Raw genomic sequence first — 20,554 nt, 5'->3', positions numbered from 1 at the left:
ACCAGGCTCTGAATATGTGAACCAAGTGTTTGCCCCAACGTTCCCATTAGTCTGGCTGGTAATAGATCGGACGGGCTCCCACTTTGATGTTATTGGTCAACATCTCAACCTCTGGCAAAGAGATCTCAGGAAAATTATAGAAGGTATTGGAATTAGTGACAACTGCTTGCACTGATGTATGGACATCCTGACTAATAGGTGGAATGAGTGCCTCTATCTTCTCAAAGATAGCATCAATTTTCTCGGTAAAGAAACACGAGATATTGTCACAAAGATGTTGGGATGCCATATCCGCACTTTCGCATGCCACAGGTTTTAAAAATGTATTTACAATCTGGAAGAATACTTTCGGATCATTGCCTGCTGCCTCCAATTGCGAGGTAACATGGTCCTTACGTGCGGATCGAATGGCCTTATGATAGATGTTTAACGCCATTTGAACACATCAGGACTTTTCCTTTAGACACAAATGCATAAGCTCCTAAATCTAGAGACCCCAGATGAGATACTTCTTTTACAGATCATAATGGTTTATCTGTAGGTTTTATCTGTTTTATAATCAAGCAAATCTAAACTTCCACCCTTGGTGACCACTAATAGCCTATACTGAAAACTTTATTCAAGATAAGCCTAATATCAATATATTGATGCAGGAAGTTCAGAAGAAGGGAGGTGCAATTTGGCCACAAGAGAAGAAATGCCTGATTTTACCTTTTGTTGTCTCACTGTCTCTGATCATGAATGCTCCCACTGGGTTTCCAGACACCAGAAGTTGACGTTCTGCATCCTTGCGGCTTACACCTTTGAAAAACCACCTGAATAAATACACAACCAGAGACATAAGGGGTGTGAGGTAAAAACATTCCTCAAACGAAGTGTAAGACATCGAGCACACATCTGGGGTAGTACAGACAGAGCTTAGGAATGAGCCATTTTTAATCCAACAGTAGCCAGTACATAAAGGTTTAAGTCAACCAGAGTTGTGCAATGAGTGCAGACATCAATACATAAAATGCAAGTAAAATGTCAATAATAGTCTTTAACATTAGAGTCATTGTTAGTCCATAGTAAAGGGGAAGTCTATGGCAGACCATTAAGTTAAATTGAGAGTTTTGCATTGGCAAATGGAATATAAGAAGGATGTCACACTACTGGGTGATCTTTTAGTATGGGAAAATTATGAGTTCTGATTAGTTTCATAGAGAAAGGGGAATAGTTAACAACCAGTTTCTGATGTTCTTCACCTATGTGTAATGATATGTAAAACATGGCCTGGATTCTCCAACAAATCACTAGAACATAGGATGTCTGATTCACAACAGTAGCTATAAATCTGCACCTGAATGTCACTGACCTCTATGGGTGGAGATTTCTGGCTTTTTATAATTCATAGTCAACGGCTTTCTTGTTTTCTATTAAAAACGGTTTATAAATTCCTTTTTCTCATGCAAACATATACAGGGATATTTGTTTTTGCACGTGAAAAGTTAAACATTACTAACCTAAAACAATCATTTTGGAGCTTGTAGGCTGTACATTCACATGCGGTGCACACTCCTGACATCTAGTATTGGGTGTAGAAGTTGCAAGTTTATTTTTCTCGAAAACAGGTTTGTTATACGGTTCCTACAACTTGAGTGGAATTGTGTATCTGGACAACAGAAACTTCAGAGCATGGAGACTCAGTTCACTCATATCATCAGAAAATGTTGCACAGATACACAGTCCTGCTCAATTCGTAGGAACCGTATAAAAGGGCGCCCAACGCGGCGCTCCATGTTATACGATTACTATGAATTAAGTAGGGCTGTGTATCTGGTGAACATAAACTTCAGTGTATGGGGACTCAGTCCACACATATCAGAAAATCCTAGCTAGCTTACAGTGCACCATCTGGTACCCTGGTACAGTTAGGGGTTGAGATGGGGAACTGCAATCTAGCTAGGAATCGGGCCAAGCTTTTCTGATGATATGTGTGGACTAAGTCCCCATACTTTGAAGTTTATGTTGTCCAGATACACAGTCCTACTTAATTTGTAGGAACCGTATAACAGGTTTTGGTTTCAAGGTGACTCGTGATGCCTTCCCCAAAACCCACAATGCACCGGAACACAGACTCCACTTTGGATTGTGTTTTTCCTCTATGTGTAAGTGTAAGTAGGTGTAGAGATGAGAAGCCATAAAGTCTTTAAATACTAAGAGAGAAATATGTATTTAGAAATATAGTAATTGCTAAATGCTGTAGTGTGAGTTTGCATGGGTGGCGTAGACAGGGCTCATGTGAATCTACAGCACCACACGCGCAAGCCAATTGCTACAAGTAAATAAAGTTTTCATTTTAAAGCATTTGCTGCTGTATGTACATACTGGCCATATACTGCAAAACGGTGCCCATCTCCCTAGAGTGGTAGGTTGCAAGCTAATGGAAGACGTTTAAAACAAAGTTTCATGTACCATTTGTCCGACTTGAGTGGCTGCAGCTGTTAGGTGCAACCGCAAAGAAGAGTAGGCTAGTCCAGCATTTTGTAGGTGCAACAAGAAACATATGAGTTTTCTTACTGCAGCCTCCAAAGGCTGTTTGGGAAGATTGTTACAATAATGGACACATCTTTTCATTTTAGCCACATAGCCTGTTTGAAGGGCTTTTGCATGCATTCGTCAGGAAGGTGTAGGTAGCCAAATTCTAGAACTTCAGGTGCAAACCTCAAGATTTCTTGCCGTGAGGTTGGGGTGGAACAGCTGTCTGTATTATGAGATCAGGATGCTGTGGAAGCTTTTCATAGAGACGGGTGGACATTTTCAGTAGTAGCTGATACCACGGCGGCCATACCCTAGTGGGAGCTATGAGGATTAGCCTCCTTGCTGCTTGTCACATCTTCCTCACTGCTTATGGAATTAACGGTAGTTAGGTAAAGCGTAACCAAATATCCCTAAACAATTGATCAATAGATCATTGCCCGTGGATTGTAGATGTGGGTACTTAGGACACAAAGCTTTGGCACTTTGCATTCTCAACTGTAGAAGTATTTTTGGATCACCTGGGAGTTTATTTACCATTAGAGTAAGCGTTGGTGCATCCTTCTAAGCAGTTCTGTAAGGTCATTGTCCACTCCTGAAAAGTGTTCCAGTAGGAAGAGAACCTGGTGGCAATTGGCCCATTGCCAACTTGTCTGTATTAGCATGGACAGCTGCGGTGACTATATACCCCATTTTTGTCAGTAGTGCATGGTGGTTATGTTTATCTCTGTGAATGAGCATTGTCTTGTTGCAAATGAAGTTGTGAATAGGTGTTGTGCTAGCTGAGCTACCATCAGTTCCAGAACATTGTTCGTAAGTGATGTTGCTGCACGAGACCATTGACCCTGGATTGTGAGCTGGCCCAAGTGAGTTCCTGACCCCACTTTTTGCAGCTGCCGGCTGCAATCCGGAACCCCTTGTTGGTGGTGTGTGAGTTAGCAGTCTCTCCTCCCCTTATGGATGCACCAGCTATGGGGTCGCATCTGGCCAGTATTTTGCTGACATGGAGGGTCTTGTTATGTCCAAACTGGTACAACACATTGAAAAATTAACAAACAGCTGTTTATTTTCCCCTTTAAAATATTAAAATATAAACTTAAAAAGCAAAAACAAGAAGAAAGCATCTCAAAATATTTAAGCGCTGCCTAAACAAGATTATTAACTGAGACAGAACTGTAATGATAAAAGAATGCCCTGGGAGTTTACAGAGACTAACTTCTGACCCTTTCAGAATTCAAAAATGTGAACAATAAAACATTTTCTCTGTGGTGGTCCATGAAAAGTAAAAAATATGGTAAAACTTTCTTAAAAAATGTAAAAATCCTTTAGACCTGATAACGCCTGGGATGGGCCGTGTGCTGCAAATATTCGTTTCACAAACAAGAAACTGACATAGTCACATTACTTTGAGGTGTTTGCAAGAAGTTATAGCAGGAATGATTCATGTTCATTCTATGGGCCTGATTCACAAAACTAACTTAAGACAAAATCCTAAACTTACTACCATTTTGGTATTCACAGAAGGCACTTACTCATTTTGGTATTCACAGAAGGCACTTACTCATTTCGGTACAAACAGAAGTTAGGAGTCCTAACTTTAGGACTCCTAAATACCTTCTGTGAATACCGAAAGTCTTAAAGTTAGGATTTTTTTCATTTTAGGAGTAGTAAAGTTAGGACTCCTAACTTTAGGACTCCTAAAGGCCTTCTTTGAATACCGAAAGTCTTAAAGTTAGGATTTTTCTCAGTTTAGGAGTAGAAAAGTTAGGAGTCCTAACTTTAATACTCCTAAATTTAGAGAAATCCTAACTTTAAGACTTTCGGTATTCACAGAAGGCATTTAGGATTTCTAAAGTTAGGAGTCCTAACTTTACTACTCCTAAACTGGGAAAAATCCAAACTTTTAGTATTTTGGTATTCACAGAAGGCATTTAGGAGTCCTAAAGTTAGGAGTCCTCACTTTACTACTCCTAAACTGAGAAAAATCCTTACTTTAAGACTTTCGGTAATCACAGAAGGCATTTAGGAGTCCTAAAGTTAAGACTCCTAACGTCTGTGAATACCGAAATGAGTAAGTTTATACATACAAGGTCCAGAGCACACTATAAAGTGTTTCTTTTTTTTAGGGTAATCACATAAGCACAAGGAAATAAGATCGAATAACAAAAGTTGTTTATAATAGTTCTTTATAATTTGTATAGATGAATGTGGTTCTCCTTTCAGCGGAGATACCAAGAACATGAAACCAGCCGACACGTGTTTAGTCTTAAACGAGTAATTACCCGTAACTCTTCAGGGCTGAATAAGTGTAAAAGTGTGGCAGTATCGGGGGACCGGTGATATTTCCAACCCGGTCCTAGTCGGGTTAAATCAGAGCAGGCTGAAAGCGGCCGAAATCATGTAAAAGGAAACATGTAGAGTTCAAGGAGACGGCAGGGTATGCCGTCTCAATCTCCAAACGGGCGGTAAGCCGAGTGGAGTGCTGCTGCAGGAGATGTTGCCGGATACGAGTCCTAACTTTACTACTCCTAAACTGAGAAAAATCCTAACTTTAAGACTTTTGGTAATCACAGAAGGCATTTAGGAGTCCTAAAGTTAAGACTCCTAACTTCTGTGAATACCGAAATGAGTAAATGCCGTCTGTGAATACCAAAATGGTAGTAAGTTTAGGATTTTGTCTAAAGTTAGTTTTGTGAATCGGGCCCCAGGTTTGTTGCTATGATGAAAAAAAAACATAACAATAAAATAAGTGTTTTTTCAGAAATAAAGTAACAGACAAACACAGGAAGTGCGCATTTTCCGTTAAATTTCCTTCCCACAAAGAATCAGCTAATCGCAGTAGAGGAAACACACACTTGTTCAAAGGAACCCTATCAGATAGGATCGCCGAAGAAGAGGTGTTTATTTTAGAGGCTTCAGAGTGTGAACTACATGCTTGACAAGATGAAGTGGAAACTGACAGTGGGTCCCTTAGAGTGTTCTATTTAAAGAAAAAGATGTGTGTACATCAAATAGTGTGTTTTACAGAAGTAAAAGTGGTTGCAAAGGGTGATGCGAGAATGATATAGTGAATTGTCGCAAATATCTTGTTCTTGGTGGCTCAGGCTGGGTTGGCACACAGAATGGCATGCGGGTAGCTTTGACATCTGAGCCTAAGCAGTCTCTCCGTAAGAATTTCAATCTTCCTACAAAGCTATTTGTTTTGCAGACCCCAGCTCAGGTAATGAAAGGTCCTACCAAATTCACCTCCAAGAACCTACATCTTTTCAAAATGGTGGAGGACTTTATCAAGCTCCTGTCCAAAGGTATGACCCCACTCCAAGATCGTGGACCGCTCCACAAATATTGTGGCTGTGGGTGCAACACCACTGAAAGGTATTGGAGTAGGATTCCAAACTGTAGTCTGCAGGTACAATAACATTTCAAGATATTGTTTACCATACCAAACTGCAGTCCTGCCCCTCTCAACATACTGCACCTCTACAAGTTGGTGGCACGCTGTATCAGTCTACATTCCATATTTCATTTCACCTTTCCAAGATGGGGGAGGACACCACCAACATGATGGAGGTCAAAAGCAAAGTAATAGACAATTTCAATGCGGTGGCTATTCAGCTGCATCTTACTGTGATGCAGAATACATTGACAGGTGTGCGGTTACTAGAGCATAGCCGTCAAGCCCAACTGGATCAGGGCCAGCATGTTGCCAAGGATTACCACCATTATGTCAGGGCCAGCATGTTGCCAAGGATTACCACCATTGTGTCAGGGCCAGCATGTTGCCAAGGATTACCACCATTGTGTCAGGGCCAGCATGTTGCCAAGGATTACCACCATTGTGTCAGGGCCAGCAGGTTGCCATGGATTACCACCATTGTGTCAGGGCCAGCAGGTTGCAAAGGATTACCACCATTGTGTCAGGGCTAGCATGTTGCCAAGGATTACCACCATTGTGTCAGGGCCAGCAGGTTGCCATGGATTACCACCATTGTGTCAGGGCCAGCATGTTGCCAAGGATTACCACCATTGTGTCAGGGCCAGCAGGTTGCCATGGATTACCACCTTTGTGTCAGGGCCAGCAGGTTGCCATGGATTACCACCATTGTGTCAGGGCCAGCAGGTTGCAAAGGATTACCACCATTGTGTCAGGGCCAGCATGTTGCCAGAGCCAGCATGTTGCCAAGGATTACCACCATTGTGCCAGCGCCTGCATATTGCCAAGGATTACCACCATTGTGCCAGAGCCAGTATGTTGCCACGCTTTACCACCATCGTTCCAGGGACTGCATTTTACTAAGAATTACCACCATTGTGTCAGGACCAGAATGCTGCCAAGGATTACCACCATTGTGCCAGAGCCAGCATGTTGGCAGGGAAAGCCACCATTGTGCCAACACCAGCAGATTGCTACAAATTAAATCCATTATGCCAGGTCCACCATTTTAGGGGCAGAGGCACTAGTCTAAACACTTGACCACACACTGAGATATTCAATTGCATACACGCACACAAACACACAGAAATGCAGTTATAGACATGCACTCAGACATGCACTTATGCACACAAACGTGCACACGTGTCCCTTAAGAGACAGATGTACTCACGCACTTGCACAGATGGGCAGACGTGCACGCATGCAAACACAAAGACATGTACATCTAGGACGGAAAACAGGTCCACAGGGGGTAGCACAGGTGAACTTACCTTGCCAATAAACTCCTGTTTTAGTGGGCTTGCCTCTTCTCCCCATAGTCTGTAATAGGGGGGGCGGGGCCGGTGGGAGCAAAGAGAAGGCAAGCGAGTTGAGGAGGTACTCATGGTGGAGTGCTGGGTGATCTGGAGGGTCTGGGGGACAAGCCCAATAGAGGCACTGGCTGAAGGATTCACTTCGCTCCACATGTGTATCTCCATGGGCAGGGTGAGACAGTGCAGACACACAGGAACACTTTGCTGCTGGAACTGCAGGACACAGTGTTCAGCTCACATAGCAATGAGTTGTGCGGTATGCCTAGAGTTGTGGCGAATGCTAATTTTTCTCTTCCTCAAAAGCTTTTGCCTCAATTCACTGCTGCATGACAACAATGATGCACAACAGTCAATCAGTCAGTCAATCACTTTATTCGATCTAAATAACACATACATCATAAAAGTACAGAAATAAAAAAGAAACATCATATAGCAAAATATCATAAATAAATAACTTAAAAAGAAACATTCAAGCATATTAAAAAAGCCATAAAATTACACAATAGACAAAGACGGCATAGGATCTGTTATTTCTAGCTACTGATACAGTCTCCTAGACTTTAGTGAGAGACAAAGAAAGGACGCAAACGAAATGGTCAGGCAACATTTGTAGGAAATATAATCCTGGGCTGCACTGCCTGAATGTATATTTACGCATAATGGGGAAAATGAAACTTTAGCGGACCACCGCATAAAATTTGCAAAAGAAGAAAATGAGAAGGTTTGATTGAGGAGACACTCCGTCACATGGACAGACCTGCAAGGCTTGAAGGGAAAAGGTTCCCATCGAATAACCCATCATACAGGAAATAAGGTTTAAGTGAAACCGTAACAATACAAATCGATGACGGGGATTTGTCACAGACGTCAAGTACGAGGCTGACCCATCAAAGATAACAGGTACCTTCAAGTAAGTTAGCACAGTATATTTGTTACAATTACTTTTATATCTTTCTCTGTTCATTTTGGTTAAAAACAGATTTTTGATTAGCTTTTTAGGGATAATCAAGCCTTTGGATAGGGTCTCAAACAGCGATTGTAAACCCAAAGAAATGATAGTTTTTTAACATAAAGGATCCAAGGAATCTTATGTACATAGCCGAGAGTTAGGCAATCTCTAATGATATGTTGTATAAAATGAACGGATTCCCTTCTCCATACTGAATGCCGTAGGAGAATTGGGGCTAGACATACCTGAGCGGATATATAAGGCACATCCAGCTCAAGCTGAGAATTGAAATTAGAACATCTTCTGGGGTGAGCTACAAATCTTTTCAAAAAGGTGTATTCTAAGGGTTGGAGGGGGTCTGAGATTGTATGACCCACACCCCTGCCCCGTATGCAGCCACAGGAGTGGATTTAGCTGTATGCTACAGAATTGGATTTAGCCATGTAACTAGTGGATCCTCTGGCTAAAAACTTCAGATGAGGTGGATCATCACACACAGATAAGCATCTGCTGATAGTCTGATATCACTTTCCCTTGGTGGAGATAAAAAAAATGCAGTGACAAGGATCCCACACCGCACCCCACAGGTCACTTCTTGAAGGCAACGTCCAAGGATACTGATTGAAGACTGCAGATCGCAAAACATCTCCATGAAGATATCAGTCTGTTCAAAACTGGGGGAAAGACTCCTAAGCATTCATTTTCTGAACAACACAAGTACAGAGCCCCAAACATGCAAATTCCCTCAACATGCCTAAGAGAAGGATCATCTCAGGAGAAAGCCGACACATCCTCAGCACACAGAGGGCACAGTTTCCAGCAACTGATATATTCTAATATAACCTTACAAGCAATGTTTGGGAGGGATGCCACCAGCAAACCTGGCCCATGACCTTAAGAATAAAAAAAATAATTGAGGTAGACTCACTCTTCTGACTCGAGGGAGTTCACTTTGCCAACATAGTTACTTGGAATGAATCCTTCAGCACCTGTTGACACCTGCTTGGCTTTCCACCAGTCCCCGGACCTGCAAAACAGAGAGATGTAACCATCAAGCATCTATAGTATTATCAGTGAGAAGCAGATGGGTGCAAAGGACTAGATATGGGCCAACATCCATGACAACAAGGAATAAGGTTGGTAAATGTAGGGATCAAGAAGGACCTACACACAATTTAATAAAAGTACTTCTTGAAACACACCTAGCCATTCCACTTTTGTAATAGCATAGCCTCTAATTTGTAGCTTTGTTTTCTTGCTGACAATATTTAGTACAACTTAGTAATATATTTAGTTGTTTGGTCAATCATTTTCACAACTGCTGGCTTGTGACGGAAGCCACCTCCTGGCGCTGATGGTGTAGATGAGGCTGATCTTGAGTAACCTAGAGCCCTTCCCTGGAGAAGATGGTTGGCAGCAGGCACGCAACGCCCATTGGGCTCAAAGGGCTTCAGCCCCCCACCGTCGCGTGTGTCAACCCAGGCTGGGACAGCTTCCCGGGCTGGCGACCTTCTTATTGCAGCTGCACCCAAGTACTTCACAGGTCGTTAAAAGACCATTTACTTTTTAAGAGGCTCTGTTGTTTTTTCACCCCTTCATAGAGCCCCTGCATCTCCACTCTGCCTATTGCTGGAAGAATTAGCCCCCCCCCCGCCTGAAATTTATATTAGCCCCCCCAAAATTTGGTTCTAGGTGCGCCTCTGATTAGCAGTATGACAAGATGTACACCCATGTTTAATGCCTTATTATATCATTATAATATGACTTTCTTTTGCTTTGGATTTGTATTTCTGTTGTTTTTAGCAAAAAAAAATCAAAGCTTTGGATTCTGTTGTCCAACAATGAAGATGGAAGTTTACGCGTTTGCCGTGGACTTTTTTTTTTGCTGCCACAAATAATGTCTTGACTTCAAGAATCTCACACAATGAGGGAGTCACTCTTACAGCAACTGTTTATGCCTCCACCTTTTCAGTTGGGTTAAATGTTACCAAGCTATGAATTGGATTTTAGGAGATACTGTTGAAAAGGAGGCTTTGCCTTCAAGACTGTGGCTGGTAAACCTCAGCTTATTGATGACCATCGGCCTCCTCTATCACTGGCACAGGAGGGTGTTTTGTGGATATAGTCAGATAATCACATTAGTTCTTTTGACACATATCACCCACTACTCTCACTTTGGCCCATTGCGCGCTCATGGCTGAAAGGGATATCTGCAAGGGCTTCATGGTCATCAAAGAACCTCAGAGCAAATGTCCAGTGACAGAATATGGTACGAGAGCCACTTCAGTCCTAACTCATACTAGACCAGGAAGTAGATGTTGTTTGAGCCCTCAACATTGCAGCAACAGTACAGGCAGTCTTTATAGAAATGCCAGTATGCCGGAGAGGACCACAAACCTGGAAACTATGGATGAGGTACATTTTACCCCTAGGATAGGAGAACCAAGGCAGATTGATTAAGATCCTTGATTGCAGATCTATTTGCATGTTTGGTAAACGTTATCAGGTCCATCAGTGGCATTTGATGTTGTACTTACTCTTCCAGGATAACCAGCTTGTCTCCTTTCTTGAAGCCCAAATCGCCATCGTGCAGTGCTTCATAGTCGTAGAGTGCAATCACAGCGTTACTGTCGGACTCTGCAAGAGTTGTTTGTTGAAAAATGAGACACCATCAACAGGACCACAGGATCACAGAAGACAATGACATGAGCCAATTTACTTGGGGAAATGGGTCACTCCTAACAAGGACATGACCAACCCTCCAAGGAATTTTGAGATCATTCATGACAAAAGCATGTCAACCTTCAAGAAAACATTAGGTAATCAGTGCAAAGAGATGCATCACCTTCCACAAGAACATGCAGACATTTGAGCCACCTTCCACAGGAAAATAAGGTCATTTTTGACAAAGACATGTCACCTTTCATGGGAGCATGACTTTATTCATGACAAAGACATGAAACATTTCTGCATGAGCTAGAGGCATTTTAGGCGAAGCTAAATCACCTCCATGGGCTGAGGATGTCATTTAAGAAGACATGAGCCTCGTTCCACTCTGAAAGAACAGGACATAATTTATGACAAAAAAATTAGACACCTTCCTTAGAAACATAAAGTAATTCAGCGTGAAGATAGGAGCGGCCTTTCACAGGAACATGACAAAGACATGAATGACCTTACAAGGGGACATGAGATCAGCCACAGTATTATCATGAGCCAACTTTCACCAAAACATGAGGCCCATTATTAAAAAAGCCATGAGCTACTTTCAAGGAAACACCTGCATTTGTTCATGACAAAGACAAGTGCAACCCTCCACATGCACTAGAGATGCTTAAGGCAAAGCCATGAGTCACCTCCATGGGATGACATTCATGATGAAGATATAAGCAACCTTCCCCTCCAACAGAAAGTAATGCAATTTATGGAAAAAATAGGAGACATCTTCTATAGAAATGTGAGGTTATTCAGGAAGAAAATATGAGCTGTCTTTCACTGGAACATGAGGTTATTCATGACAAAGACATGAGTTACCTTGCAAGGGAACATGAGACCAGCCACAACAGAGACAAGAGCCACTGATAAATGATGTTCTTTATCAAAAAACATGAGTTGCCTTCCACAGAAACATGTGGCCATTTAAGACAAATATGAGTCAATTTCCTGATCATTCATGACAAAGACATGAGTTACCTTGCAAGGGAACATGAGACCAGCCACAACAGAGACAAGAGCCACTGGAAAATGATGTTCTTTATCAAAAAACATGAGTTGCCTTCCACAGTAACATGTGGCCATTTAAGACAAATATGAGTCAATTTCCTGATCATTCATGACAAAGGACCATGAACCTCCGTTCGTGGGAACAAAAGGTAAATAAAAGATGGAGAAATGAGCAACCATCCTTGGGAACATTGGATCATTCATAAGAAAAACATGAACCTTCTTCCAGGGACATTCATGATAAAGACACAAACTACCTGCTATTGCAACATGAAATCTTTCATTGAAAAGGCATACGCTACCTTTAATAGGAACATGAGGAAATTCCTGGGTAAGGAGACATGAGTCGCCATCAATTGAACATGAGATCATCCAAGAAAGAGAACATTACACATGATACAATATTTTTTATTATCCATCTAAAATCTTGTTTTATTTCTTGGTTTCAATTGTTGGTATACGTCGTATTTCAAAACCAGATAAGAATACATTTTGTAAAAATGATCTTTATTGGTTTTATACATACAACATAACTCATGCCACACAATGCAAGACACATCAAGCATTCACTTTTACATAAGTAAGTATGACATTCTTTGAGGGGCTGCTAATGATAGACCTAGACAATATGTAGACCATACATATAGACATAATTATGTATGGCTTGTAGAAGTTATAGTGAGGATGCATTATGCATAGGACAAGCCCTCAAGGGGTGAGAGCCACACAATTTCTATCTCGACCCTTCACACATTACCCCTAGTATATTTGTTAATGTGCGGGGCACTAATACATCCCTGTAAGCCTATAATGTTGTACTGTGGGAACATTGTCTCAGCTAGCAATTCTATCACCACCCAGCCACACCTTGGACTGTATAAGGAGTATATTCAAATGTCTTGCGATGTGCCACGTGCGGTCAGGCATGCAGGAGTGCCCACAGTCTGCATTCCTATGTGCATTCAACTCACATTAACTTATAAGGGAACATGAGTTGAGACCCATTCAAGGAGGGCGCTCATCCGGAGCAAATTGCAACCAATCATGTTAAAGGCTTTATTGGTGTCCAATGACACCAAGGCAAGGTCTTCCCTGCTGTCCTCTACTGCACCCATCACATGTGTTGGTCACCTAGTATTCAATGTAGAGTGCGCCTATTTGGAATGAACCTGCTTTGGTCCGGGTGCCCTAAATCTACTATAACCCCTTTCAAGTATCGCGCTAACAGTATACCAAGGATTTTGTTATCACATTTCAGCATTGAGAGCAGCCTATATGCTTGATGGGCTGTGGGATCTTTACCCTCCTGGTGTAATAATATAATGGTCGCCTCTCTCGTGTGTTTGGGGAGCACCCCCACTCCAGCACCTCATGCTACCCCACCCAAAGTTTTTCCGACAGTATCTCTATGAAAATCTGATACCACTCTGCTGGAAGGTTGTACAGCCTGATGGCTTGAATGTATTTAACTCTCTTGTTGCTGCCTTAAACTCGGCTTGTGTGATTGCTGCCTCAAGGGATTCCCGGTGTGCCTGTGTGAGGCTACCGATCACTGGTGTTTGCAGTACCCGATATGTGTCTCTCTCTCTTGATAGATCGGCAGCTGCATCTAAAGTGCCTTATAGGATGAGTAGAATGTATCATTAATTTGGCACTGTATTTTCACCATGTCCTCTTGTTTGTTTCATACAAATGTGATTGTGGCTAAGGCTCTGTCGTGCCACAAGAACCATGCTAGCAGTTTCCCGGCTCTCGCTCCTTCCAGGTAGAGCAGTTGTTTGTACCGTATGTTATGTAGCAACTATTTATCTGCCATTTTACGTAGGATTTTCGCCCACAATTCCTGTTCTATTTGTCTCAGCAGATGGGATAGGGCTAGTTTGGAATGCTTCAATTCACCGACCAAGAGTATTAGTACTCCTATCTAGCACCCATGCCAGCGTGTTCGATGCAGTTTACTCAGCAGCCTGTGGGTTGTCGGGTTTGGTCACGGGATCTGCATTAAATTTACTGTGCTGCATTCAATTTACCATGGCACACGTACAAGCAGTTCTGCAAACTTATTATCATGAGCTGTCGTCAGTACTGCCTTGGCCCTTGGCTATTACAGGGTGTGCGTCATGTCCTGCTCACAAATGTATCAAAGCTGTGGTGCTGGGTGAATATTCTACACTGCACCAGAGTAGCAGCTAGAGCTGAGCTGCGGACTCTAAGCCAGCCCCCAAGGGACGCTGCCTCTCCAGCTTAGTTTCATTTTCAGTATGGTGCATGAATGCCAGTAGCTCTCCGGCTTCAAAGCTGAGGAGGTGCTATAATTTATGCCTGATTTTGCATTTTAGTGTGGTGTTGCAGACCACCACACAAAATGTGTTAGTCTAACGCGTGATGTGTGGTACTTGGCAGGGCTACTCGCTCGTGGTAGCTGCTGGCCCAGGGTTTTCCCCACAGTGTTCACCTCCCTCGTGGGCTGCCGCTCCCTGCGTGGGTCCTGTCTGCAGCGGGTGGCCAAGCCATGACCGCCTTTAGCCTCTCCAGTGCTGCTCTCACCCCACCAAGCAATGCCTAGGATCCAAGCGGACACTAGGGCCAATGCAGTATCCCCGGCTTCAGAGCTCCAGTATGGCCATTTTGCCAGAGGGTCTCCACTCTCTAGGCCTCATACGCCAATGGCTGCCCAATCTCGGCTCATACAGCCGATCGAGGCGAAGCAGTATATTGCCAACAGTCTTGGAACCTCCCAGGTCGCGGGTTAGACAGCAATATCCAATGTGCTCACTTGCCGGATAGTTGAAAACAATTCATGCCGGGAGCTCACAAGACACATCTTTACCGCATTGCGCCTGGTTCCATTCCCCTACAATAATTCATATCTGTTCCCCCAAAAACAGCCGACACGATTTTTTAAATTTTGTAATCTTCTTTCTCAAGGCACAATGTTTTTACAGGACATTTTAAATAAAGCATGATGTTTTGATATCTGTTATCATTTTCTACAAATGTTATGGATATTTTCCATACATTTCTCTCATTTTGGGAATTAGTAAACTAATTGAAATGTTCTTCTCAAAGTGAAATGAGGTGCTCATGATACGACATTTCAAGCAATATAGTGTTTATGACGAGTTGTGTGTATATATATATATATATATATATATATATATATATATATATGTCCTGTGGAGTAGCAGTTACATTATGGTCACAATGGATGTCTATTCACTCAATTTGTCCATCATCCATCATTACGGCATTGAGGCAATGCAATACTTCTTAAGAACACAACCTCTGCCGTTCGCCCAACATAACACGATGTTGATTACAATGTTATCATTCTGTCTTACACATAACATCTTTCTCTTCGGCAAGAAGTATACCTCCAAAAGCAAGGCACAGCAACGGGGGCAGCATTTGCCACCACTTATGCCAACATCTACGTGGGATGGTGGGAGATGAAGTTGCATGAGCTGACTGAAATACGCACTTGAGTAACATCGTGATGTGGGTGAGCTTTATAGATACCCTGCTTATTTTGTGGGTCAGAGATGTAATATCATTGAGCAAATATGTAGAAGTCTTGAATAACAACCCAAATAATATACAGCTGACTGTGAAGTGTAGTTTGCAAGAGATTGAGTTATTGGATGTGAAGTTGCAGGTGTTGGGGATTCCATTCAAACAACCATCTTTCGGAAGAAGACGGCCTGTAATTCAATCCTTCATGGCAACATTGCCATCCTCGCTCATTGAAATGGAGTATTCCTTACAGTCAGTTGCTAAGAGCCCGCAGGATATGTTCCACTGATGCCTTGTTTGAAGCGGAAGACAGGTCTATGATCATGAGGTTCTCTGGAAGGGGCATAACCGAAACAAGTACTTAAGTAGGCACAATACAAGGTTTTGGCTAAGAACAGGGCAGATCTGGTACTAACGAATATGCGGTCTAACCCGAAAACCACACCAGGACAAGGATTGGAGTATGAAAATTTTATAAGATTTTTTATGGGCTATAATATGGAGTATTGACCCATTTGCGCCCTGATTATACGTAACTGGCACATATTACAACATGATGAACATTTGAATAAAGTTGTGGGCCAATATCAAAGCATCACATACCGCAAAGCACCAGTGACATTTTAACTAGATCAATGTTTTATCAAGAACCTGATTGGCTAATGAGTAGAAACATGGGCTTTAAGAGATGTGCAATGTGTATGACCTGAAAATTTGGAACCATTTGTGCCAGCTATGAGACTTTTGAGGGAAGATGTGCGTGATCAGGGGGAAGATCACATGTGAGACTGAATTAGTTGTCTACGTCCTAGAATGTGGTTGCCAAATGAGATATGTAGGCACCACGGTCAATAAGGTTAAAATCAAGATTTTGCAGCATAGTAGGGCCAATAGGCATCAGGATAGGACTTACCCCATGGCTGAACATTTTTGGGAAGTGCACCAGGGGAGCCTGGCTACCTTGCAATATTATGGAATAAAGCATTTCAAAGTGCACCCCCGCAGAGTCAACAGGGAATTAGAACTGCGGCAGTGTGAATGTAGAATAATTGTTCTCCTAGGAACTGAAAGGCTGTTGGTCATAATCTTGATGCTGAGCTGCATGTACATTTATGAAGGTCTTGGAAAGAAGAGAAATAGGGACTTGGTAGATCAGACCGATTAGACTGTGAATGCTTACGCTTTGGTTAATAGCACATAGAAAGGATATCCTGCCTTATGTTGGGACTCTACTAGTAAATAGATGAGTAGAATTATCTGTGTGTATCTATATATATATATATATATATATATATATATCGAACTCCACAGTCCTGCAGTACAAGGATCCAAACTAACACAAGCACAAACAGGTACAGACCACAGCGATGGATGAAAAAAAGAGTGCTTTATTCCAAGATGGGTAGCAGCATGACGCGTTTTGTCCGGGGAATATATAAATATATATTATAACGAACTCCAGTTATATGAGAAATAAAACTCACTGGTGCCGTGGCCTCGTGATTCAATAGACGTTTAATCAAAGCAAACGGGTGCCCAACGCGTTTCGGAGTTACCTAACTCCTTGTTCACGGGTAAAGTTTTACAAGTGAAAATGTCAATACATCTAAGATAATGACTGAACAAACTTGAACTGTATCTTTCCGTTGTTGCTACTTTTTTAAGAGAATGTTTTTACCAAGTTTGTTTCACTTTTACGTTACACACAGTGGTTCCTGATATTTTAGTAACTCATATATTTGATTTTGTTACAGATGAGAAGATATATATATAGTACCAACTGCAGTTGACTTGATGGAAATGAAGCTCAATTGGGCTTGGACTTTGTATTGTTGCATAAATACGGAAGTTATTACATAATATATAATGTTTGAAGCGGCGAAGAGAGAGCCTTGACAGGCTGATCCTGAGAAGACCACAATGTCCCACTAGGGGCTCTTAATCTAGATGTGATGGTAATTGTACTGAACTTTTGGATAAAGTGATCGATTAAATAATATTACCCCACTTGGGGACAATCTGATATATTATACGGGCTCACAATCGTGAATGCATTTATACAATATGTTCGTTTAATTCCATTTTTGCAATTATCATGTGGAGTGACTGCAATTCCTAAAATGTTGATGCATTACTAAACCAATTGATGTAAGATGTTTTCTATGTCTATGACAAATAGGAACGCTGTACCTTTAAAATGACAATTTCACTTGTAAAACTTTACCCATGAACAAGGAGTGAGGTAACTCCGAAACGCGTTGGGCACCTGTTTGCTTTGATTAAACGTCTATTGAATCACGAGGCCACGGCACCAGTGAGTTTTATTTCTCATATGTCCTTGCCGTGTTTGCCCGCCGTCGTGTGAAGAGCACGGACCACGTAAATCTTTAAAATTCCTTCTGTTTATTCTACAGCGTACAAACAGTGTAGGCAGTCATGCCGCGTTTCGTCCCTCCCTGGGGACTTGATCACATGACGCCAAACTACCTATGGCATTCCTTTTAAGCAGTTACACACTTTTTTCTCTCTTTTTTTCATTTTGAAAGACAAATGTTTTCATCGATGTGAACATACCACATGGTATAAAGTGCAAAAAACAGTCCTCAGTAAAAACTGTAATGTTAGGATTAACCTAATCAAATTGTTGCTTTCTCACAGTTTTGATAAACAGTATTCTCAAGGTTACTTATAATTGATAGGAGGATTCCTTAGCAGCAAGAATCGCAATCATTTCCAAAGGTATTTGCATAAATGCATTGTTCTATCAGGTATTACTGCAAAATTTAACCTTATGCTGGCTGGTCAGTGATCAATCCACATATATCAATATGAATAAATATATTTAAATATCTAAACAATTAAATAGGTACATAAATGCATAACTATAAATATATGCGCAATAATTTAAAACATATATAAATATACATCGAATAAATAGATAAATAGCTATATATACATCCATTAAATAGTGAGTACCTCAGATTACGCATATTTAAAATTAATACTGTAGAAATCAGTGAATATATATATATACGCATTCATTTTATCTACCAACATCTGTCCAGTTCCAATGTAATGCCTACTAATGTTGTGCAAATATTCACATATGATTCCTGTTGCCATGTGTAAATACAGTGCCTTCGCTAATTCCTCCTAAAATACTGTAGGTAGGTTTAAGGATGAAACATTTCAGACTGATAATGTGATAAATCATATAGCACCTGCACTTTGCTGTACATTATGAATAGTTTAAGAACATCTGTCATGGCGCTGCTGGATCAAAGTCTCATTATAGTATGCCCAATAGATTTTTGATCAAACAAAGTGATAACTGGTGTTGCTACCTGAGGTGGCTACAAGCATTGTGCTATAAATGTAAATATGGATTAAAATGGGTTGCACACTGTTGCCCTGATTGAGTTGGTTGCCACATTCATGTTCCTTTATTAAAAAAAAGAGAGATTGGTGTTCTGATATTTATGTTTTACATAATATTGAGATAACTGAGTGCAATTAAGCACAGGCACTTTAACGGGGTCAGTGCAATAACAATGGCATCTGTATGGCAAGGACATCTGTAGCCAGGTTGTGTAATATCTATTGGAGTTATTGATTTCAGACATACATATTATTTTATTTAGGGAAATATGCAGTACGGAATTATTTCTGGATAATGCTCGTTCAGAATCTATTGAAGTAATCTGGGGCACTTTTAAGGCGATATTTCATGGGTTTCTTCAAAGTCAGGCGACTTTTAAGAATAAGGCAGATAAAGTAGAGCTGTGAGGATTGGAGGAGAGAGTTGAGATGTTAGATGTTAAATTACAGCAAATGGTAGGGAGTAATCGAAATAGAGAGCTGGAGGAAGCTAGATTAAACTATAAGATTAACCTTGAGGCAAATGTCGAGAGAGGTGGTTAACGGGACGCATGCAACAATTTGAGTATGGAGAGAAAGCAGGAGCTTTATTAGCCTGAAAGTCGAGGGTAGAGAGGTCAGAAATCCCACCAGGGAGTTGATCATTAGTCCTCAGGGCGACATCTCAAATAAGGAGGAGGAAATACAGGCCTGGTTGGTCTCCCTTTTCTCTGAATTATATACAGAAGCGGTGCATCCAGATGAGGGGAGATTAACGGAATGGCTAAGTAGTGCAGGACTTACAGAGATTACAATGGAGAGCAGGAATAGTGTGGGTACTCCAATTATTGAGGGAGAAACCAGAGAGCATCTCCTGCGTATATAGACCGGGATGGCAGCGGGATTAGACGCAATGCCTGTTAAGCTTTATAAAATCAATAACTGATTAAATTGTACTAGAAATGAAGTCACTATTTAATTCAATCTATAAGGGGGAAGGGTGGATCCCAAGCTCATGGAAGTAGGCTGTAATCGTCCTGATTTTGAAACCGATGAAGGATCCGAGGTAGGCTGGCTCATATTGGCCAATCTCCTTACTAAATGTTGACTATAAAATCTTCACTGGTATTTTGGCAGGGAGATTGGCAAAGTTAGCTCCTCAGTTGAGTCGTGTGGACCAGAAGAGATTCGTTTCAAAAAGACAAATCCAAGAACTGACATTGTCACTAATCAGGACTATGGATGTTGCCATTACATGCTTTGGCAGTGGTCACAATTGACGCTGACAAGGCATTCGATCGGGTCAGTTGGGCATTCCTGTGAGCGGTTTTAGTTTCAATGGGCTTTAGTGCTGGCTTAATCTCGACATTCCGAAGGTTCTATGAAAATCCTATGCCCAAAATTATTTTAAATGGCTCCTTGACGAGGAGCTTTAAAATCCAAAGAGGAAGAGGTACGAGGCAGGGGTGTCCTCTGTCACCTCTCTTGTTCGACCTCTACATCGAACCATTGGCACATCTGTTACAAAAAGTTGACCAGATAGTCCCTCTTAGTAGCAAGATAGCATTATATGCTGGCGACCTGATAATACCTACCTCTGACCCCGCCCAAACAATACCTAGGGCGGAGCACTTGACAAAGGAATTTAGGGCTGTATCCGGATATTTCGTGAATATCTGTAAGACGGAGCTAATGTGTTGGAACATGGAGGATTGGGGGGAGAGTGTGTGCAGAGATAAAATATCTAGG

General features: G+C 41.6%; 1 protein-coding gene across 6 annotated transcripts in view; it reads right to left on the bottom strand.

Annotated features, from left to right (window-relative positions):
* The window catches only part of HCK (HCK proto-oncogene, Src family tyrosine kinase), a 183,243-nt gene that overhangs the window by 54,137 nt on the left and 108,552 nt on the right, over nt 1-20,554 (bottom strand). For all 6 annotated transcript variants that reach the window (XM_078651770.1, XM_078651774.1, XM_078651771.1 and 3 more), the window contains 3 exons: nt 10,750-10,849; nt 9,141-9,239; nt 712-815 (listed from right to left, as the gene is read on the bottom strand). In XM_078651770.1, coding sequence (XP_078507896.1) covers nt 712-815; nt 9,141-9,239; nt 10,750-10,849 — 303 coding nt within the window. The remainder of the gene's footprint in view (nt 1-711; nt 816-9,140; nt 9,240-10,749; nt 10,850-20,554) is intronic.

This window comes from Lissotriton helveticus, chromosome 7 (assembly GCF_964261635.1).
Source record: "Lissotriton helveticus chromosome 7, aLisHel1.1, whole genome shotgun sequence".
Lineage (NCBI taxonomy): Eukaryota > Metazoa > Chordata > Amphibia > Caudata > Salamandridae > Lissotriton > Lissotriton helveticus.
The sequence above is the reverse complement of the archived record's forward strand: the minus strand, read 5'-3'. Positions and strand labels throughout refer to the sequence as shown.